The sequence below is a fragment of the Vipera ursinii genome (assembly GCF_947247035.1).
Source record: "Vipera ursinii genome assembly, chromosome: Z".
Classification (NCBI taxonomy): domain Eukaryota; kingdom Metazoa; phylum Chordata; class Lepidosauria; order Squamata; family Viperidae; genus Vipera; species Vipera ursinii.
The window spans coordinates 100,268,094-100,292,450 of record NC_139517.1 but is presented as its reverse complement, the minus strand read 5'-3'; the positions used below and the strand labels follow the sequence as shown (position 1 = coordinate 100,292,450).

At 36.4% G+C, this 24,357-nt stretch overlaps 2 protein-coding genes across 2 annotated transcripts in view; one reads left to right on the top strand and one right to left on the bottom strand.

Annotated features, from left to right (window-relative positions):
* The window catches only part of LOC310650414 (putative acyl-CoA dehydrogenase 6), a 74,119-nt gene extending 61,252 nt beyond the window's left edge, over positions 1-12,867 (top strand). Inside the window, exons 6-10 of the mRNA XM_083379399.1 lie at positions 3,901-4,074; positions 5,680-5,841; positions 5,942-6,092; positions 10,915-11,001; positions 12,251-12,867. Of these exons, the coding sequence (XP_083235525.1) occupies positions 3,901-4,074; positions 5,680-5,841; positions 5,942-6,092; positions 10,915-11,001; positions 12,251-12,266 (590 nt within the window). The 3' untranslated portion in view covers positions 12,267-12,867. The remainder of the gene's footprint in view (positions 1-3,900; positions 4,075-5,679; positions 5,842-5,941; positions 6,093-10,914; positions 11,002-12,250) is intronic.
* A 246-nt stretch (positions 12,868-13,113) lies between these two features.
* Positions 13,114-24,024, bottom strand: BET1 (Bet1 golgi vesicular membrane trafficking protein). Its single transcript, XM_083379400.1, has 4 exons — positions 23,811-24,024; positions 17,933-18,048; positions 16,761-16,817; positions 13,114-15,119 (listed from the first exon to the last, which is right to left on the bottom strand). Exons 1-4 carry the CDS (start codon positions 23,827-23,829, stop codon positions 14,964-14,966), a joined length of 348 nt encoding a protein of 115 aa, XP_083235526.1. The 5' UTR covers positions 23,830-24,024; the 3' UTR covers positions 13,114-14,963.
* Between the last annotated feature and the right edge of the window lie 333 nt (positions 24,025-24,357).

Sequence of the window (24,357 nt, the reverse complement as noted above, 5' to 3'; positions counted from 1 at the left end):
GACTAACACAAAATCTTCAAATAACTATCAGGCTTTCCAAATTAAAAACAGAAATCTTAATTGAAGTTTCACAGGGTTGTTGTTTTTTGGGTTGGTTTTTTTTTGCTATCTTAAAAGTTTTTATCTTAAATGTTGAAGCAACCAAGCAAATAAGTACTTAAAATTGAAAAAACCTTAACAACAATTTGATATAATTGATAGTTATCTACTCAAACTTATGTCATAATAGGTTTTTGTGTGTGCTATAAAATTATTGCATGACTATTTCTTTGTTAATTGAGATATCAATCATTAACAGCAGGGTCAGGAAAGAAGAAGAAATTAGTAGGAACAAAAGTATTTTAGACTACTGGTCCCATTTCATGCATTTTACACAATATGTCTTTTTAGTTGTAGCCTGCTGTAGGAACAGATAAATTAGAAGCTGCTACTGATTATAAAATAGTACTTGTAAAAATATCAGTAGAAACATCCAAACAAAAACTGATTAAGGCTATCACTTGCAGTATTCCAAATGTCGTATAATTGATTGCTATTAGGGCATTTTGAAATTATAATTTCTGTTTTCATTACATTTTTAAAATTATTTCTAACATGCTGGGGTTTTTTCCCTTTCATTTTGGTTGGACACTGGATTAACATCTTCATTTAACTGTTTTTTATTACTCACACATCAAGTTAATGCTAGCTCTGATCCTATTAGCTTGCATGAATAGTTAGGTTCCTTGGCACCCATGTATATCATTTTATACTTGCTCATGTAGAATGACAACTACGTCCATTTTCTTATTGAGTTCTTTGCAGTTTATTGTGGTTTTTATATCACTCTGAACAATTTAGTGTTTTCACCAACTTCACTAGTCTACAAGTCACATTCAATTCTTTTATAAATATTTTATAAATCATAAATATTTTAAAAGACATCATTTCTAAGATAAAAAATGGCAGACCCCACAAATTATATCCTCCCTTGTGAGAAATATCCATTTACTCGTGTGTATTGTTTTCTATGATGTAGCCTGATGCTTATACACAAGAGACCCTACCCTTTTTTCCCATGGTTCTTAAACTTACTGAGAAATATTTGATGAGTGAGTTATCAAAAGTTTTTTTTTAAAAAAACTTAAGTAAATAATGTCTACTGGTTCATCATTATCACATTTATTAATATTCTAAAATATTAATATAGATTAATTAGATAGGACTTTCTTTTTGTGAGCATGTTGGATATCCTTCAGCAAGGCCTATGTCTCAAGGTTGACTGTCAGGTTTTTTTTCACACTAAGTACCCAGATGAATATCACTCAGAAATGCTATTAATAATGAAGAAATGATGAAGTCAGTTTTCCAAATATGTCTGGGGCACATGATCTGGTGAAGGAATAAAAGTTAACAATACCATAGTCCCATTTAAATGGGAAAGTTTTATAGCTACTTGAAAGTCGATAAATCCACTTTGGGAAATTTCATAAGAGCTAGTCCTCTGAATCTTGAATGTGTTATTAAATACAATATTAGGGTAGTTTTTTCTAACAGGTGGGAGTTAACTAAAATAGGAAGAACAAAAACAATTTGGAATGTTCTCTATCCAAAAAAGAACTAATGCTAGGTACCACTCAATCTTAATTGCAGTCTGTTAGTAGTTAAAAATATAAATGAAATTTTTGGATTAGTGAAGTTACTTTAAACAATCAAAGGATTATATTATTTAAAATTGTTCTACGCCCACTGATGAGTAATTCTAAAGAAAGAAGTAAGATTTTTTCAAATACATTGCACTGATTAAGCTATGAGTGATTTTTTTCCAATTTTCCAATATAAGGACAACAGTTTTATTGACAATTTAAAAAAAAGAATTGGACTGTAATATTGGGTCATGCAGGGACGCGGTGGCTCAGTGGGTTAGGATGCTGAACTAGTCGATCAGAAGGTCGGCAGTTTGGCGGGTCAATTCCCGAGTGCCGCAAAGCATAGTGAGCACTTGTTACTTGTCCTAGCTTCTGCCAACCTAGCAGTTCGAAAGCACGTAAAAATACAAGTAGAAAAATAAGGACCACTGCAGTGGGAAGGTAACAGCGTTCTGTGCGCCTTTGGCGTCTAGTCATGCCAGCCACATGACCACAAAGACATCTTCGGACTTGGCTTTGAAACGGAAATGAGCACCGGCCCCTAGAGTCAGAAATGACTAGCACACATGTGCGGGGGAACCTTTACCTTTACCTTGTATTGGGTCATGCTGCAGTCCCGTTTGGTCTTAGTAAAGTTGGTAATTCTGATATACAGACATTAGTCTGTTAATTTTTTAAAAATAGTAGAGCCAACATTGCCCATGTTGCTGATATGGAATAGCATTCTTTATATATAATAGTGTGTATTATCTAGGAAATACCACTAAAGCCTATTATTTATCATCTTTAAGAAGAACCACTCATCTCCCTCATAGAAGGACTCTGGGCAGTGTACAGTAAAATATTAAAAACATAAAAACAATACATAAAATTTAAAAGAGGCAATGAATGTTAAAAAAAATAATTAAAAGGTGGGAGAGGGGTTTCAGGGCAGTAATCAGCTCCACGGTTCTGTGCTTCTCTGCATGCCCCAAGCAAGGCCACAGAGCCATGTTTTTAAGCATTTATGGAAGGCCAAGAGAGTGGGTGCCCACTTCACTTCAAAGAGAGATTGCTCCACATTCCGGGAACAATGGCAGAGAAAGTTTTTCCTCCTGGAGCCTGCCAGTTGGAATTCTTTGGTTGACAGAATCCATAACATATCTTCCATGCCACATGGGTGGGATGGGCTGATATAACAGGATGAAGAGAGTCCCAGAAGTAACATGGCCCTGAAGGGCTTTAAAGATCATAGCCAACACCTTGAATTGGACTCATAAGCAAACTAGTACCCAATGGAACTCACGCAACAGAGGTATTACATGCACTATTTTTGGTGCCCCTAGCTGCATTTTGTACCAGCTGAAGCTTCTTGATACTTTTCAAGGATAAGTCGATGTAGTAGTCCAAACAGGAGATGACCAGGGCATGAATCTCCAGAGAGTTCCCTATCTAGGAAAAAAAGTAGATGCACATAATACAAAGACTTATCCGGAGCTCAAGGGGAACTTGATTCCACAGAGAAGGCCCTCCCCCTGGGGGTCGCCAGCCAACATTGTCTAGCTGACGGCACCCTGAGGAGGCCCTCCCTGTGTGAGCGCACCGGGTGATGGGAAGTCATTTCTGGTAGCAGACGGTCCTGCATTTGTCTGTACTGTATTCCTCCTTCTTTCTTTTTTATTCAAATCTGTAAATTTGTAAATTCATTGATCCAGATGGAACGTAGACTATCCAGTCAAAAGTCCCTGATTCTTTCAGGCATATTTTCCCCCATTTTGAATTAGTGAAGGTACTGAATGTCTCAAAATACATACAGTCTCAAAATACATACAGAAGCACCACAGTATATTGTGAGTGATTGGCAGTCAGAATACTATTCCTAGTGTAAATAAAGGATATTATCGAATGACATTCTTGACAAGCCAATACACAAGGGATTTTATTCATTGTTCAGGAAAGTAATAGGCATATTGCACTGTAAAAAAGTGAGCATTCACATTTATGTGTTTATCATATATAGAGATTGCCCGTTCATTCTCAGAGTGACTCTTTAATTTTGTCTTCCTCAAATCAGAAAGGATCATTCCAATTTTCTTATTGACAGTGGTAGCTTCCGCCCCCCCCCCCAAGTGGAAACATTAATTTTACTAACACTTGCACTTTTTTAAAGATGAATTTTAATTAGGATAAAGAAAAAGCCATAATGTAATTGTCATTGAATGTCCCACATATGCAATTCATATTATTCATTTGTATTAATCATTTCCCTTAATCTATAAACACTCATTTTCAGGTATTCACATTGCTAGGAAAATTAACACACTTGGTTTGAGATCATCCGACACAGTGGAAGTTTTCTTTGAAAATGTCAGAATTCCCAGCAATTACCTTATTGGGGAAGAAGGAATGGGATTTATTTACCAGATGTTGCAATTCCAAGAAGAACGAATGTGGGTAGTAGCCTCAGGTAAGTAATAAGCCACACTGTCCAGCCACTAAGATGGCTTTTGCTTTGAAAACAATGTGGAAAGTTGATTTTGGCAGTAAAATATAACACTCAATTATGAACGTGGAAGCCAAATTCTTGTTGAAGACAATATTGTACGCATTTCCATAGCTGCAGATTCTTTCCATATACAAACCTGTGAAAAAGCATTTGTTCCCATTCAGTTTTTCTGAATTTTGAATATTTTTGCCATTACATGTTACCAAAACTTTATATGGGTCTCTCTGTTATATAACAGGCTCTGATGAAAAACACCAAATATGTATTGTTTTATAAACCAAGTTGTCTGTGTTGATTTGGTTTGACAAGTACAACTTTAATAAATAAAATAAATATTTTAAAAACATCAGTTCAGTTAATACAACTAAAAAACAAACCATAACAGTTGTTTGAATACAATTAATTTGGACCAGCTCTTCTCTACATCAATTTCACAAAGTTTGGTTCTCCTTATTACAGTAAAGTGCTCTCCAGAGAACATATGACAACTTCCACAATAAAGTCATTGATGTCTTATCAGTCTGGACGATACTACAAGGCCATGTGGAACCTCTAGGACTCCACTACTCTAAATTTTTTAAAAAAGGTTCTGTGGTAGTGAAAGTTTGGAACAACAGAGAAACTTCTTCTTTTAGCTTTTTTAAAAATAAAGAAGTAAAGAAAACTGACTCTAGCCAGATCAAGAAAGGGCTGAAAAAGCCAAGCATGTTCTGAGATTCCTGGAAATGTTATCCTGTACTTTGGGAATATTCTTGAGAGATAGCCACTGTTTCAAGTTGGCTAAAAAGCATCTGGATGACCTTCCAGATAGGTGGACCTTTTCAGGCTCCATAGGTGCTATTATGTTTGGTGGAAACCAAAGAATTCCAGATTGGTTTTAATTAATCAAATAAATTAATTTCAAATCTCATATCAGTCATCAGAGAGGTGGTAAGTTCATAGTTTGGAGATGCTCTTTGGTCTCAGGATCTGGACTACTTGCTATCATACAAAACGTATCATACAATTCTGCAGAATATCAAGCCATACATGCATCGCAGATGGGTCATAGACCAAAGCAGCGTTGCCAAATAAACAAGCACATTTTTGAGAGATTGGATGGAGAACTACCTCTGCATTTAGATACTCTAGATCTAAAAGCTGAAATATTGTAGCAAGTCTTGAGGCAAGCAGTTCAAATAATAAAAATTCCAATTTTACTGAGCAAAGCAACGTGCTATGAAACAGGCAAAATCCCTGCATAATTATTAGGAAGCATTACTGCAGTTCAAGATGGTGCAACCACTTACTGAATTTTGAGGTTGCTGCTGACTTGTTCCACACACATTGCATGTTGTCCATGAAACAGAGTTTCATTGTGTAGAGTATTATTACTCCCTTTGACTCCCTTTAAGTAACAGTAGCCTTCATGGAAAGCTCTTGATCATGTTCTGTGGCAAAGATATGCAAAGATTCAGAAAAATCTGAAGGGAGAGAGGCAGAGAGGGAGGGGAAGGGGGAGACTTAACCTTCAATGGAAAGGAATTAAATAAACTTACTTTCATCTTTTATTATGTCACATTTTAGCAGTGATAAGTCTAGAAACCGTGATAAAAGAAACTATTGATTATACTTCTCAACGGAAGGTATTTGGCCAACCAATACTTCACAATCAAATAGTGCATTTTCGCCTGGCTGAACTAGCGACTGAACTAGAACTCCTTCGTGCATTGCTATATGAGACGATAAGTAAATGCAATAGAATTTTATTTCTAATGATCTAATAAAAAGTAATTTTAGTTTTGAAAATATGGCTAACTTGACAGGCGAATTTGTATTTTTACTTGAGGTCTCTATATACGTGGCAATGATGTGACAAAACTTGTATCCATGGCCAAGCTAAAGTGTGGACGTCTATGTCGAGAGATTACGGATAGCTGTCTCCAGTTTTGGGGAGGAATGGGGTACACTAATGAAGTGCTAGTAAGCAGAATGTACAGGTGAGAATGATTAACCCTTTAGTCTATGTTGGTATACATGTATAAGTATGTAATGTTGCTGTTGTTAGATGCGAAGTTGTGTCCGACTCATCGTGACCCCATGGACTCCAGGCCTTCCTGTCCTCTACCATCTTCTGGAGTCCATTTAGGCTCATGCCTACTGCTTCAGTAACTCCATCCAGCCACCTCATTCTCTGTTGTCCCCTTCTTCTATTGCCCTCAATCTTTCCCAGCATTAGGCTCTTCACCAGTGAGTCCTTCCTTCTCATTAGGTGGCCAAAGTATTTGAGTTTCAAATGTAATGTTACAAACATTCAAATTATTAATCAGGTATTCATATTTGATGCATTGAATTTGAAGCATGGCATTGGATTCATGTAGTTAATGTAGAATTTTAAGAAAAGACACATCTTATAATCCAAGAAACTTTATATACTATGTATCCTGCAGGATATTTACAGTATACATTTCTTAAATTCCCCACGCCTCATGTTAAGCTCAAATGCACTCAAATCCACCCCCTCAAAAGAATCCTACAAATACACAGGGAGAACAGTTGAAGCAGTAATAGTAAACTTTTATTTCTGTTATTGACCAACAATATTTATATTCATTGTAAATTTAAATGCATTCTATTATGCCAGTAGTCAAACTTAAGTACAATAAGAAATATGAGGTGGCAACAGGAACTACTATCTCAAAACAATGAACATATATACAATAGATTTAATATGTGTATGTTTGTATATGCACATACACACACCTGGAATAGTGTGTCCAGGTTTGGTCAGCACAACATAAAAAAGATGTTGAGACCCTAGAAACGATGCAGATAAGAGCAAAAAAGTGACAATGAATTATTGAGAGAACTAGGTATTCCTAGGTGGCAAATCATTAAAGAGCGTTCCAACCTAGAACTAAGGAGAAAACAGTGAGAACAATTACTCATTAGAATGTCTTACCTCTGAAAGTTGTGGCTGTTCCATCACTAGAGATTTTGTGTGTGTGTGTGTGTATGTATGTATGTATATATATATATATTCATTGCCCGTGTTCTCATGCCAGGGGTCTTAAATGGTTGTTGCTCTTCTTCCCTGTGTTCAACATTGCAGGGCGGTTGTCTGTTGGTGTAATCTTGGATTTGATTGTCGCTGCCAATTGCCTCAGTCCCTGCTAGATTATAGACGTGGTTGTGTGTAGCCATGTGTGCCCACACCTGTGAATGTTGTTCTTGTCTTCTAATAGCAAGCTTGTGTTCATGCACCCTAGTCCTCAGTCATTTTTCTGTCTCCCCAATGTAATTGCAATTGCAATTCTGGCATGACATCTTGTACACAACCGAGGATTTCTCTTCATTGGGGAGTGGATCTTTAGGGCGCATGACACAAGCTCATAAGGTCCGATCAGGTCTGTGGGCAACACCGACTTTGTGAGGGGCTAGTATGCGCAGTCGGCAGTTTGGCGGGTCAAATCCCGAGTGCCGCGTAGCAGAGTGAGCGCCTGTTACTCGTCCCAGCTTCTGCCAACCTAGCAGTTCGAAAGCACGTAAAAAATGCAAGTAGAAAAATAGGGACCCCTCCGGTGGGAAGGTAACAGCGTTCCGTGTGCCTTTGGCGTCTAGTCATGCCGGCCACATGACCATCGAGACATCCTCGGACAAGCGCTGGCTCTTCAGCTTTGAAACAGAGATGAGCACCGGCCCCTAGAGTCGGAAACGACTAGCACGCATGTGCGGGGGAACCTTTACCTTTTAGTATGTGCACTGTGGCCTCAGATACACCATAGATATAAGGCAGTGTTATCCGTGATGTTAAGGCATTTTCACATTCATGGCGGATAGATTCACCTGACATGCTGTGTTGTCTGATGAAGTTAGATGGGTACCCGTTGTTTCTGCAGACACGATAAAGGCGGCGTCTTTCTTCCCTTTTTGCCTTATTCATGCTGCAATGCGTGTCTATACGTCTAAAGAGGGTCCCATAAGGCCAGCTGTGTTGAACACAGGGAAGAAGAGCAACAACCATTTAAGACCCCTGGCATGAGAACACGGGCAATGACCAGAGCCATGGCTACAACACATGGAACTATCAGCAATTCACTTTTAACAACAGATACCCAGAGACAACTACATCCCCCCAAAACAGATGTGCGACAACTCAAAGAAACACGGCAGACCTCAACAAACAGATTGGTGACGTGCTCCATGAGCAGAGTGCAGACATCAACAGTATAAACGTGATCTCCCCACCCCAGCGTCTCCATCCTGACGACGTTGGCAGTTAGCCAACGAAAGCTTGATTTTTTAGCAATAAAAACTGTTTTAGTTTTTTAATTCCATCCCAGTGTTTGGGTTTTCGCGGGTGTTTGTATGTGGATGTTTGGTCATTCGGGTTTTTTCCGGCGTAGAACTAAAGGTGTAGGAGCAACGTTTCGACGAAATCTCATCCGTCATCCTCAGGCTGGTGGCTTCCCAGAAGAACGAAGCTGAAACCACCAGCCTGAGGATGACGGATGAGATTTCGTCGAAACGTTACTCCTACACCTTTAGTTCTACGCCGGAAAAACCCGAATGACCAAAGATCCATATATATATATATATATATATACACACATACACACACACACACACACATTGTAAAAGAGCCCTTATTTCTTACATTATCAAGATAAGAATACAAAAATCTTGCTGTAAAGGAAAGATACAGCAAAGTGCAGCGAAATGCACATCCTCATTGTCTACTTTGGATGCAGATAAAACCTAAATTCAAAGAGTTCACAGAATGTATTTGAGTAATTTTTACTAATTTAAGTAAATGTTATATATTATCAGGATATACATGGCAAAAATTATGTAAATGTTAAGTGTTACATAAAATTTTATATACTACATAAAAATTACATATAGTTTTAATGGTCATTAGTGTATTTTGAGATTTTTAATCGAACACATTTTTTCAATTTCAACAGTGTAAAACACTGCAATTGATTAGGAGTTGGGATGTTACATCTCATATTATCCTCTTCTAGGCTTGCATTAGTCAATTCTCAATGAACAGTTTTGTGCTGTGAGGCAAAATGATCTCTTCTTTATTTTGAGGAAATGAAGAAGTAAAATTTGCCTTAACAAAACACTTTGCATTACTTAAGGTGAAGCATTTACCTCTGTCATTTGCAAAAGCCTGAAGAACTTCAAGTGCTTTTGACAAGTGACAGGTTATGATAACCATACAGTTCCCTTATAAAAGTATCTTGAAGGGGGTTTTTTGCTCGAAACCTCATTGAAGATTCTTCAAAGATTAGCATAAACCTATTTTATTCTGCATGATCACACTGAAACAGCTTTTTCAGAATGAAACTTCCCCCCCCCAGTGATTAAAAAGTACACTAATCTATAATTCTTAGGTAGTCCTTGGTTAATGACCACTCATTCAGCATCTATTCAAAATTTCAATCATGCCAAATAAGTGGTATAGATAGTCCTTAACAACAGCTCATTTAGTGACTGTTCAAAGTTACAACAGTACCAAAAAAAGACTTATGACCATTTTTCTCACTTATGATCATTGCAACATCTCCATGGTCATATGATTTACACTCACATGCTTGACAAGTGGTTCATATTTATGACAATTGCAAATGTCCTGGGGTGATGTGATCCCCTTTTGCAAGATTCTGACTAGTGAAGTTAATGGGGAAGCCAGATTCTCTTAACCATGTTACTAATTTAACAACTGCAATGATTCACTTCACAAACATGGTAAGGAAAGTTGTAAAATGAATTAAAACTCACTTAACAAAATTCTCAATTAGTAACATAAATTTTGGACTCAATTGTGGTGATAAGTTGAGGACTACCTGTACTAGTAGACATTCCTTAGCATTCCAGCCATTGCAGTGTCCCATTAATGTGGTCACTATTTGCAACTTTGTTTGGCAGCTTCTGAGAAGCAAAGTCAATGGGGAACCCAGCAAAAATAGCAAATGTTGATCATGCAATGGCCTCACTTAATGAGCCACCGTGATTTGCTTAACAATGGCAACTGGGACTGACAGAATTGATGTCACTAAGCAATGTGACCACATGACATCATTCTTTATATTTGTAGTGCTTAATGATGGTAATTCCAAGCCCAATTGCTGCTGTAAACCAAGGACTACACATACTTGCAAATAGATAGGTCATTTCTAATTCAAGGAGGTGTACCAAAATGGAATTGAAATAACTCTGCCCACCCCCCAAGGAATTATCATGCTTTTCTGAGATAAGAGGACTGACTGGAACTTTGGGGAATTTTTATGGGCTGCATTTTTTCTGACATAGAGAAAATATGCATCAGAACAATTCTGTTGAAAGCTATGACTCCCACAACCATTAAAATCATGGGGATTAATGCCTGTGTATCAAAAGATTAAACCCTACTGTGGATCCAGGATTGATGTTCAAGATTGTGTTTTCCATTTTCCAAAGAGCAGCACTAGAGTAGGAATCTTGTTACCCAATTCATGATTATTTAGCTTGGCAACAGAGAAAGGTTGGCAAGACTTCCTTTGTAGGCTTTGGGTGCTATATATGCAGCCACACTCAGTTACACTTGCTGACCATTAGACTGAGGATCATTAGATTCTGTCCCAAACTGAACTTTTGTACTTATAAATCCAATACATTATAAGTGATGATGATGACTGGTATATTAAAGCATCTTGCAATTCACTTTAGTTAAACAAGAACTGTTAAATAATATTTAGCATAACTGAAAGGGGAAAGAGAACAGACAAATTTCACTTTATTGATAAGTTTCTTTTGCCTTTTCTGTCATGGCAGAGATTTAAGACTGACATCAATAGGAGGTGGTCCTGATGAAATCATGCTGTCCATTATATGCAAATACATGGGTATATTGCCACAAAAGTAAGTCTTGTGAACACTGTAAATGTTTAGTACTGTTTTAATAATCTGTATTAGACAAGAGGTTTTTTTTATGTTGGTATGATAAATATATCCAAAGGAATTACATTTTTAATTTTCTTCATGATTTTTTCCTTGCATGTAAATTATACTTAAATTTAGGAGATAGAGTCTATAAGGCTACTGAAAGTGTGCTGAAAGCAGGTGCATTTTTTCCCCTGATTTCATGCACAGTGAGGAGAGCCAGGCCAGATCTGAAACCCCTTTTCAGCTTTAATGTGAATGCCCTGCACATTCATACCTATAAATTGTTTTTCTGGGTTTTTCTTTTAATTCTAAAAAGTGAATCCATCGTTTGCTTCTGAACAATGTAAGGTAGGAATATAATGTAAAAAAAGGTAATGATAGGATCAACCTAGAATTCTTATCTCACATACTTTATAATCAAGATATTTAAATATTAATCAGAGATATGATCACACATACCAGTTCATATATTTCATGCATCTCATAGATATTAACATATGCATTAATATTGCACATCTTAATGTCCACCATACAACTACATTGATTTAAATAATTATTTAAATGTATTGTTTGTGCAACCCTGTTAGTAACAATCGAATAAGACATAGAATGCATTCTATATTTATTTATTCATTCATTTATAATACGTAATGTATTAAAGGCACCATTACTTTCCAAAAGATGTGGAAAAATGTCTACCTGTAGTTGACTATATAGTTTAATTGAATATGGTGCCTGAAAAAGAATGAGTGCCATGGTGCACATGAAGTTATGCATAGCTTAGATAGGAGAAAAGTTTTTATACTTCTTTCACACTGTTAGAATTTCAAGTCATCTATTACCCAAACTAAATGCAGAGAGGCTAAAGATGGTAAGAAAGAAAGAAAAATTCACACCATATAGAGCTAATTTAGGAAATTCATTGCCAGCAGTTGTGATTACAGCAAGTAATTTGGACAGCTTTCAAAGAGAGATGAATGGGTTCATTCAGAATCAAGCTATCAATGCTTGCTAACACTGAAGGTTTACTATCCCCTGCATCATAGGCTGCATACTCAAATATTGGTTATTGGGAAGTAATTGTGAAAGGGAACCATTTTCTTCCAGTAAAATTTTATGACATTAGGACATTCAGATATAATATCAGTAAACAGTGGGCTTGTAGTTAAGTTACAAAAAAGCTATTTTAAATTGAAACATTAATCTGTATTCTCTTATTTTATAGGAACCAAAAAGGATGACCCCTGGAATTTTCAGAACTATATAGCAAAGGTCCCCCAACACCCAGTCCATGGACTGGTACCAGGCCACGGCACGCCAGCAACCAGGCTGCACAAGAAGCAAAGCCCCATCCGCGAGTTGCAGTCAGCACACAAAACCATGCTCCCTCTTATCCACGGAAAAACGTCTCCCCATGTAACCGGTCCCTGGTGCCCAAAGGTTGGGGACCTCTACTATATAGCACAATTATGATGAAAAAAATCTTAACATCAGTCAGCCTAATCATATTCTTCAAATGGTTTAAAGCTTTAACGTTAATAACTTTAATTTTTCATTTTTCTTTCTTTTTATTATTGTAAGTTGCATAGAGCAGTCCCCCCCAAGCAAGATAAGCTGCAAATAAATTGAATAAATAAATGATACGGAAATTGAAACACTCCTATTGCATTTCTCTACATTTTTAAATGATAAATATGTATAGCGTATATAAGCCTTACCATTAGTAAAATCAAAGATATTCTTCACTATTTTCAATATAATAAAATAGGATAAAATTTTTATAATTGAAGCATTTATATATGATTGAAATAAACTTCAAATCATGAATTGTTCTACTATATTTTTTTAAAAAATCATTTCAGTTGGAGAATTTGACAGTATAAAATATATATAAATAAAACAAGATACACTTGCTCCATATTGGTGTGACTCTATTTGTTGGAACTGAAAAATGGATGGAAATTATCATTGCTGTTGAAATGGCCAATTGTGACGGTGACTAGAATCCTCACTTTAACACCTTAATGGGATCATAGCTACATAGTGACTGGATTTGCTGAAGATTAACTAGATATTTATCCAGCATCTAACTTAGCTTAATAAAAATTATTTACCAATTTTCTCAAAAAAAATTCTGCATGCAAAAGACTTCTAAGAAGCTTAACATAACACTCAAGTCTATTCTGTTAACAGTTCTTTACAGGTCTGTTAACTCTAGCAAGTTAATATGAAGTTGAACACTGGAAAAAATCTTCTATTATCTTTCAATTTTCTCAAACTTGCAGGTGTGTTAAAAAATAAATATCTATGAACTTAGCAAAAACAATATTTAATATAGAGAATTAAATATATACTACCCTCAAATCAGATTTGACTTCTGGCATCTGCTTGGATAAATCCATTATTTTTTGGAAACATTTCAGAAGTGGTTTGCCATGGCCTCTTCCTACGGCTGAAAGTTAATGACTGCTTAAACTCAACCAGCTGGCTACCATCTATAAAGCAGGGCTAAGTCAGGTTTTCGCACTTCTAATCTAACACCTTAACAACTAGCTCTGAGCATGAATTTTAAAATCTGGGGTGACGCAATGGGTTAGAATGCAATATTGCAAGCTAACTCCGCCTACAGCCTGGAGTTTGATCCTGATATGCTCAAGATTGACTTAGTCTTTCATCTTTCTGAGGTCGGTAAAATGAGGGCCCAAATTTTTGGGGACAATATGTTGACATCTGTAAACTGCTTAGAGAATGCTGTAAAACACTATGTAAAACACTATGGGCTGGTATTTAAGTTTAAGTACTGCTGCTATTGCTGTTTTAAAACAAGAATTGCAAGTTAAAAGAGATTAATTGAAGCTCTTGCTGTGAAGAAATCTTCATATGAGATAGGTATTCCTTATAGAGAGAGAACACTTTTTTTTCAAAGAATATATACTGAGGTTCTGTTCTCATCACCAAAATTTATCTCTCTTCTTGGAATTGTGTAAATATCACCTATATTTCAAATGTCACATACTATCAGATTTCATATTCTGGAAGTTAACACTGTCCTACCAAATTAAAACAGCAACATTATTAATGGTGCAAATATGTAGTGTTGCTACTAGGAATATACCAATATATAATAAAACAGGCCATTTATTTAATGGGGATTTAATATTTGTGGATCCCTTTCATTTTTTAACTAAAGGGAATCTAACCCCTAAATTTCTTTTTTCAAAAAAAAAACCAAAGCCAGCCTGTTTCACTATTATATTACATGAAACCTCAAACATTATAACAGCGGGTTATGCAACTGCCTTGCCTACCTAGAATGTTGCACAAACTGCCTATTGTAAGATAGTGTAGAAAAATTAGAACTGCCTATTCTGGTCTATTAATCCTAAACATAATAGTAATGGAACCCCAGTACAGACATGTGGGTAAAGAACCACGTTTATCGCAAAACTATTATATAGTATAAAGTATATAATTAACTGCAAGCCAAATTCAGAACACAATTAACTATTTTACTAAAACAATAGCCCTTCAATTAATTTAGCTTTAAAGTCATTTCACTTTTTAAAATATTCGATAAATTCATACAAAATCACCAAGATTATTTATTACTAGGAAAAAAAGCAACCATTTTACAGTGTAATTTTTGAATAGGAAAATGCCTGTTTCAATAATGGATTTAATCCGTAGTAAACGTGTTTTGTCTGCAAAGAGTTCAGATTTGAACAAATTCAGTTCAGGAAAGTCTACAAAATAAGGGCTTTTTAAAACAAAACACAAAAAAAAACCCCACGTCTAGCTTGATAAGCATTTAAGGGTATACCACAGAGATCCAAATGCATTAATCCTAAATCCAGTTACAAAAATTATTTACCAATTTTCTCAAAAAAGGCTTTCAAGAGTCTATCATGTTGTAAATAATCTCATAATGGAGATCTGCATTACCTTAGTTTAATAATCCAATAAATCACAAAAAACACAAACAATGAGAACAGCATCATGTAGCATAACAGTTTTGTCTGGCTTCCTCTGGAGAGGATTTTCAATCTGCCCATTGTTGCACCAAGGAATCCACTTGTTGAATCAAAATCATTGTCCTGTTGTTAAAAACATGCAGAATTATTTTACTGTTTGCATCTTACCTAAACTTTTAATACATAAAGATAGAGCTTGCAACCAGATGTATTTTCTCTGCTCATAGATCAGCAAGCTATCTACAATGTTTTTCAACATTGAGAGCCGTGGTGGAGCAGTGGTTAGAATGCAGTACTCAGGTGAACTCACTGCTCACTCCAGGAGTTTGATCCTGGCTGGCTCAAGGTTGACTCAGCTTTCCATCCTTCTGAGGTCAGTAAAATGGAGGACCCAGATTGTTAGGGGCAATAGACTGCTTAGAGGGCTGTAAAGCACTGTGAAGTGATAGATAAGTCTAAGTGCTATTGCTATTGCTATTAGCAACTTTTAATACGAAAAGACTTCAACTCTCAGAATTGACTACAACTCTCATGCCTTAGAATATTTTTGCTCAACTCGGGCTCCCTTCAAATGTGTGGACTTCCAGCTCTCAGAATCACTTTGTCATATTGGGTATTGCTGAAAAACATATGTTCATATTTCCAAGTAGTACGGGTTGTCCTTGTGTTACAACCATTTGTTTAGTGACCATTTGAAGTTACAATAGCACTGAAAAAAGTGTTTATGACTTTTTTCACACTTATTACCACTGCAGCATCCCCACAGTCACATGATCACAACTGGGGCGCTTGACAATTGGCATATATTTATGATAGTTGCACTGTCCCAGGCTCATTAAAATATCATTATTTGTAATCTTCCCAGCTGGAGTCCGACAAGAAAAATTAACAACTGCATGATTTATTTAAAACAGCAGTGGCCTGCTTACCTGTAGCAAAAAAAGTCATAAAATGGGGCATAAATCACTTAACTGCCTTGCTTAGCCATGAAAATTTTGGCCTCCATTATGGTCATAACTCGGATTGTAGAAAGCTAAATCAGTTTTGAACAGAATATTGAGTTCAAATCACCATTCAGACATAGTCCTCACTGGATTTATTTAGGTACGTTACTGACTTTTTGGTATAATGTTTTTTACTGAATTTCACTGCTTGATCCTTAGAGAGAAAGTGACATAAATTGAATAATTCCTTTGCTTCATTTGAAAATACTAAATTTTAGACAGTGAAAGTTTAGCAAAATGTTGAAGAAATTAAATTGTTCTCACTTATACGGAAAGAACTGTACTTCAGTGTTTAGTTCACCTTCCCAAAAAATGTGGCCATGGATATTTTTGCTTTTTAAAAAAATGTCCCATGTATTTAACTTCATTTATTTTAATAGCTGTATGCAAAATTTGGATTTTTTGCGTCATTCATTTTTGCACCTTGCAGCACGGGGGTGGTCTGTTTTTACATCCCACAGTGCGGTGGCACCCCGTTTTTGCGCCCTGCGGCTGTGGTACTAACACAAGTGAGAGTGTGTGTGCGCACTGGCCAGCCTGTCTCACGGCCCAGTGGCCACGGCCCACTACAGGGCCATGGCCCACTGGTTGGGGACCCCTGAAATAAACCTACTGAAATAACAAACCTAAATCTTTATTCACTTATTAAATTCAGTGGTGTCATGTAAGCATGACTTAAGGCTAAATTGATTTATTTGAAAGCTTAGAGTTAAGCTGTTTCTATGCTCATCTAAAATAAACTGCTTAAATAAATACATACCATTTCAGTTAATAATTTATTATGTTGTTTAACTTCTGTTCCAATTTCAATGGAAAGCTATGAGAAAAAAAGACATACATCATATTTTACCATGCATAATAGTATATAATGAGATAACAAGCTTATTTAAGGTGTTTCAGATGATCCTAAAAGATCCCAGGTTTGTAATGGAATTGAGTAAGATAGCGTTATTTTTCCAACAATTTCATTCACTTTCAAATACAAATTCTCTCCCTTCTGTTATTTTTTTCCTTATGCAGTAGGAATTACAGTATTACAGTTTGCTTTGCTCTCTGAAGCTTTTAACTAAAGACACTTTGTATACTGTTAAATCTGTGTCTTATTTCTTATTTCTTTTCTGCTTATATTGTACTTAGATAATTTCTTTTTTTCAGCATTTTATGTTTCAGTATTTTAAAGCCTATACTTCAGAACTACAGACCAGCCTTGTTGAGCAAAAAATGGTACACACAGCAGATTAAATCACAGATGGTGATTAATAGTATAGTAGCTAGTTTGGGTAGTAGATTACTCTATTACATCTCATTTATCTCTTATAGATTCTTTTGAGCCATAATAATTCCACAAGATTTGGTACTTAGATCAAGGGAGCTATTAGGCAGTTAAAATGTCTTGGTGTACCCTCCTTACATGGTGTATAATAAGTCAAGTTGGAGTCAATGAGTTCTTTTTGAAGCAAACCTGATCTTTTTTTGCCATGCTGAGGATTATTAAAGACATAGTAAATGAATTGGCGTGAGGATGTGCAAATTGCCAGCTTTATTTATAGGGACCAGACTAGACAACTGGGCTGGTTCAGTTTATTTTCAGTATTTATTTAACAGAACAATTTAACTTTGTGGCTTATAAGTAGACTGACTTACTAACCTTTCCTGATTTATCATTCCCTTAGGAACACAATTCTTAGTCACAATGCCAAACAAGAAAATCTTCTGACTGTTCCAGCTTGTAACTAATACTCTGATTAGCTAAAAAGGGCAGCTGAAACTCAAATCCAATTATAGCTAGAATCTATTCTACGAACAAATGTACCATGCTTTCTGATGAGCAACATTGTGCCTCAATTCAATTAAATTGTTGCTACACACTGATAATCCAACCATTATGTACTCCAATCAATTTGGATGTTGCTAGTATAATGACATACTTACAGATTTTATGGCAGTGACTTTTGAACGCAAGCTTTCTGCTAGCTTTTCATTTTCTTCCTCATATACACTATAGCCACTATTGGTATAACCATAATTGCTGCCAGCAGCTCCTTCACCTAAAAAAACCAATCAAAGCACCAGAAGTTCAGATGGGAAAATACGGTTTCTGGAGGGAAAGATGATTATTAAATCATCACCTGTTTTAAAAGTACAGGCAAGTAATGTCATCATGCAATAGGAACAACCTAAACCTTTCATAATGTAAAATTGAACAGGGTCAAAGTACTCAATAAGGGAAGAAGGAAGATATAATACAAAGGGTGATTAATTCATGTTACCCTCAGAGCCTTTCAGTCTACAGCCCAATCCAGTGGGTTGCAAAGAGAATTCAGGATCCAAATCTACTGTCTTAAAAAATAACTAAAAGGGACAGTCCAAAGCTTCCATATACCGTTAACATTTTGCAAAAGAATATACATTAAAGTCCATCTCTCTTCCTCTTCTTTGATTTTCTAAGTATTTGGATCATCTATTAAATTAGATGTGTTATTTTCTTACTCCTTTCTTCATGACAACACAAAATCAAAAACATCTTCCCCAAATGCTAGGTTCCACTCTTCAAAACTGGTCTTAGAAATTGTCCCTTGCTTTTTTTCTTTCTTCAGTCAGAATAGGCAGTGTTACTCTTCAAGATTAGCAATTAAAAAACTTTATAATTGGGTAATTTTGGTCACCTGCTCCCAGTGGGTTTTGACTGATACATTTTGTAAGGGAGAGCTTCTTTCACACTCCTATTTAGTATCAGGGACCACATGGGTGGGTCTTCTCTGTGCCAACATCACTTTTGGAACATCCTGAGATTGGTTAGAATACAATGATAATATTCTGCATCACTTTAGTCCACAATCAGGACTGAAATTCCAGTCCCAATTGTATTCATAATCCAAGCACAACCTGTATTATTTTTATTTGCAATTATTTATAAAATACAAAATTGAGATTTGAATTTTTTCTACAAATTGAGATTTGTAGAAAATTTTGCAATTTCAATTTTTGAAATTTTATTATTTCTTTACCCTTTTTCCTCCCAGTTACTTTATTATTTTAGCTCCTTTTAACGTACTGCTTTTCCTGATATTTTTTCCTTTGCTTTTGAAAATTAGCCACATGTAGGTTTTTTATTTTTACATACACTTTACCTCTTAATACTTTCAACAGATCTAAAGATGCTCATAATTAGTATATCATTGAAATGTTTTTAAATAAAATTCAATTATAATATGTTGTAAGGTAAAAGGTAAGATGAAGAAGTCCCTGCAGATTTTACTCCATTAGTTGTTGCTGACTGTAAGAGGCAGTGCTTATCTTCGTTTCAAGGGCCATTGGGCATTATCTGAAGATTCTTCCATATCATGTGGCCAGCATGAAGTCATGGAGCACTGTTGCCTTCCCATTGAAGAGGTACGTATTTATCTATTGGCATTTGCATGCTTTCAAATTGCTAGATTGGCAGTAGCCAGAGCAAGGACAAGAGCTCACTGCATTGTGTGATGCTTGGGTTTCAAACCCAGGCTGTCATCTTTAATTTTGCCTTGTAAACCGCCCTGAGTCCTTTGGGAGTAGGGCGGTATATAAACCGAGTGAATGAATGAATGAATGAATGAATGAATGAATAAATAAATAAATAAATAGTTGAGCTATCGCATCACCACAATTTATGTTACAAATTCAGTAAAAACTTTACCTTCCATACATATTAGGCCTATCATACATCTGTATCTGCTGTGGGATACAGAAACTTAATACTTTACTGCCATTTAGTGGTAGCCTAAGAAACACACTATTTAATAATTTATTTACATACACATACATACATAAATGAACACATAAAGTCATTTGTCGCTATTTTAGAGAACTGCATTAACAAAGATTTAGTAATTTTTTGTACAGTTTTTTAGGTGCTACAAAGTACTATTAAATCCCACTTTGATTAAGTGAACAGGATCCACAAAAACTTGTAGGGTTAAATCTGTTATGTTTTTAAAAGGCTACAAAACTTCTCTACATTCCCCCCCCCCCCCCGCCACCAGCAGACTAATATGGCTAGCTCCTTTGGAAACAAAAATACTAGGTCAACTTTTAGAATGAAAAATATAATTTGTCTGTTGGGAAATAAAGGAATATATTTGTTTTCTTAGGTAGAGGACCATTTTTTCAAGTCCTGTAGAACATGTTACATGAAGGTAGGACAAATTGAAGTGGTTATGTTGAAATACATCCACGCATAAAACATCTCATCCACACATAATTAATACATACATCCCTCTTATACAACAGCCCACAGATATACCAAATGCTTGATAAATTTGGCAGGTGAAAAAGTAATGGTTAGACAAGAGAAGGAAGATGAGGGTCAGGTAAGAGATACAGTATGTTGACCTAAAAAAACCCAATTTATTATTTTACTGAAAACATGGCATATAAACTGAGTCTCAATATCCCAAGTAGGAAAATAGATTTATAATTTTCATAGGGGGGACAGGAACTTCACTTCCAAATAGTTAAAATAATAGAATAACGATGGAACTATGTCTACACATTTCTTGGATAGCTAAAAGTTGTAGTGACCATTTTTCGTGGATAGAATTCAAAAGTTATACATCATAGACTGGAAATGTTTTCTTGTAATTCCAGATGTCTACTTCATAACTGATGCAACACAGAAATACAGCTAGTTTCTTCCCAGAATCCCATTAATCATTTTTACTCAATGATGTACTTTAAGATTCTTCAGAAATCCATTTATGACATTACCTTGGGAGAAAAGTCACTACCCTTTTCTTCAAGGAAATTTGGGTAGAGGTGCCATCAGGTTTGCACTAATGAAACCTTGTTCTACCCCACCTTTTCCTCAGATAGACAAAGCAGTGGAACCAGTCTTGAAAAATAGTGCACTTATGGAGGAACTTAAGGCAAATGAAGTTTAAACAAGTCAGGAGATAAACCATTGTCAATGTCAATGGGATTTCATTTTCCTAAATAAAGATATGCAACATTTTAGTCATAATCCATGAAAAGCACTCTGGCAGGTATATAGCGGATGGCAAACAACTAATTTTGATTTTATCAACTGCAAATAAAGAAGACATCAAGGTGCATTTTCTAATAACCTGCAGCATTAATAAATTAATGATGCAGCAGCAATTTGAGGATAGAACTGGGGGCTCCACACAAGACTTAGGAAGCCACATACCTAAACAAGTGTATTCTAAAGAATAAGGGTGCTGATACATATTGTCATTGGAAGGCCAAGTGGCAACTGTAAGATGCAACAGGCTTGTACCCAAACTGAGATTATCTGAATGTTTATTGCTTAGATTACTAGCATGTGGTAGGTTTCCCTTTACACATTTTCTTAAAATTTCAGTTATCTAGCCACTAAATTATTACTTGGCTAAAAAATTAAAACTGCCAGTTTCTAAATACACTTTAAATTGGTGAAAATCACTTATACAATTGGTAATAAATTGGGGCATACAGTAGATAAAATCAGTATTAACTTTTTCTGTTTGAGACACACACACCACACACACACACACGTTATAATCACCTCAGAAATCCTATATTTAAAACTAGAATAGTGTGCCCTGAAACAAGTCTAATCATGGAATGTTGCCATAACATCTAATTTAATGTCCTTCCAGCTTCACCTGAATGGTAGAAATCTATGTTTTTATACATATTATAATTTATAGTTACTGGATCTGCTGGATTTTATTGTTCATTCAATGCACAAGTTGTGAATAAATTGCTCAGAATTTGAAATGGGTCTGTGGTTGTCAACCACTTCTGAATTTTAAAAAGAAAAGTAGCATACACTATCTTTCATTATTTTCTTGAAGTTTTCTATGTAAAACATAAAATACGGTGAGGTTATTAAGTCAAAATGCACAGATCTCTGCAGTTAGTTGACTAAATTAGACAGTTTATCCATATGAAATGGAAAACATTTTTGACAAGAGCCAAAAATAATTTATAAATAGGAGAAAGTGAGCTACAAAATACTTTATTATGCAGAAATCACTATAATAATTACTTTGAAGATAATTAATTTATATATTTCACATTATTTTGCAAGTCCCAAATGCTTTCAGAATATACCAGATTTCTATGAATTTCTTGAAAGCTGATTAAAATTTGCAAGCTATCTGCATAATGTGTAGTGTTAATTTTGTCATAGTAAATGGTATTTCTAGTCTTAGGCCTCCAATTAGCATTCAATGAAAGATTTCTCATAAATTAAGTTATTCCTAGATGTCATAGGCCAGAGAATAGGAGCTTTTGATGGCAGGGTTGCATACCTATTATAAAAGTTAATGCAGTTTTTGATTCTCATTAGTGCAGTGAAAACTGGGCTGAATATTAAGCAACCGCAAGAGCTTATTATTAAAGCCATAATATTCATTGCTGCCTCATCTTTTCATTATTCATGCAGTCTTGAACTTCCTGATACAATTCCTTGGTTGTGTCTAATCAGTCAGTCCATTCCTCCGTAAATCTCCTCCCACATATCTGGGAAAGAGACTGGTAGATATCTTTGTAGCATATGTGGGGCGACATACAGAACAGACAAGCTACAGGTAGTGTTTTATCGCTTTCATCATAGTCTACAGTTGGTTTCAACTTTATTCAGTAATGATGATTTTTGCAAATACTTGATGACAGTAACCCATAAGTACACCCTGACTCTCAATGCATATAAAGGTAAAGGTTCCCCCGCACATGTGTGCCAATCGTTTCCGACTCTAGGGGCTGGTGCTCATCTCTGTTTCAAAGCTGAAAGGCCAGCGCTTGTCCGAGGTCATGTGGCCAGCATGACTAGGCGCCAAAGGCGCATGGAACGCTGTTACCTTCCCACCGTGGTGGTCCCTATTTTTCTACTTGCATTTTTACGTGCTTTCGAACTGCTAGGTTGGCAGAAGCTGGGACGAGTAACAGGCGCATACTCTGTTACGCGGCACTCAGGATTCGACCCACCAAACTGCTGACCTTCTGATCGACAGGCTCAGCGTCCTAACCCACTGAGCCACCACGTCCCTTTTAAATAATTAACCTAGTATATATATAACAATATATGATGTTTTCCATGATGAGCTCAACATCAATAAAAACATTTATTAAAAAGGCTAAAATAATTTCTGGTGGTATTATCTGTACAATAAATAAAACCCACTGAGCCACTGCATCCCTTTTGCATAATACATAGCTGGCCTTTAAAAATCTGAGATAAGTGTTCATCTAGCTAGAGTAGGATGATTGAACTATACATGATACTCCACTTGTATTTATTTGCTAGATTTATATCCTGACTTTTGGTAGAAGACCATAAAATAGTGTGCATAAAGTTCCTTCTATTTTTCCCAACCACAGCCCAGCAGAGTAGACTGAGCTGAGTGTAACTGGCCCAAAATCACCCAAGGAGCTTCAGTCTAAGCCTAATCTATTGGATGCTCCTCATGCCAGTCCCTCTTACACCCCACTGGCTCTTTGCATTTCTGCCACCTGTTCTAATATCCAACTACGTGGCTTAACTCTTGGTAGGAGACATCAACCCAGGATGTATCCATACCGGCAATTGAGTGTTTTGAACTCTTAGGCATATTAAGTGTAAATCCCATTGAGGAAAAATGTACTAAAGACATAGGTAGGCCTCTGCTATTCGCCTTAATGAATAAGAGGAAAGTTAACCTAGATCGCGGGAGGGGCTTGGATCTTTTCCCGAAGACGCGGCCGTGACTGAACTGTGGCAACTACGCTGAACCTCTGAACGCCGGTTTCCTTTCTAGAGCCCAGCTCCCCGCTGTTAATCCCCACTTACCCAGCCCAGCCCTCCTCATCCTTATTCGCCACAGAAGAGATGAGATAAGTCCTTCTCCTGAGACTCACGGGCACCACTGAAGACCGCTGTTCACACACACACAGCGGCAAGGAGAGAACGGGGCACACTTTCAGGCATTCCCACTGTAACCCGCGAAACGCCACGACAGCGTTAAGTTCCTCAAAAGCCTTCCGGGGAATGTAGTTTCGCTTTTGTGTGTGTGCCCTCGCGAGGCCTTCTGGGTAACGTAGTTTCCCTATAGTGCTCCCGGAGATTTCTGGATAATGTAGTTTTATAAGCCTGCTTGGTTACTTCTGCGCATCAAGGACTTGTTATAAAGATCGGTAATAAGATCGAGAGAATAAATACCGGTAATTTTTTTTAACGAGGGTCATCACTTATACTTTTACACGTGGAAGAGAAAGCGAACAATCGGATTAAAGCGGGCCCAAAGAGGGAACCCTCGTTTCTTTTCCTTTTTTGGGCGGGTTTTCGGGCTAGACAGCAGCTGGCAGGAGAAGCGAGGGCAGGGCGAGAGACTCAAAGG

Excerpts from the sequence above, each read along its gene's own strand:
- BET1 (XM_083379400.1), bottom strand. Across the intron at positions 16,818-17,932 it reads AAGTCACTGCCATAAAATCT|CTTTCCATTGAAATTGGAAC; the intron begins GTAAGTATGTCA and ends TTTTTCTCATAG. Across the intron at positions 15,120-16,760 it reads ATAAATTATTAACTGAAATG|GACAATGATTTTGATTCAAC; the intron begins GTATGTATTTAT and ends TTTTAACAACAG.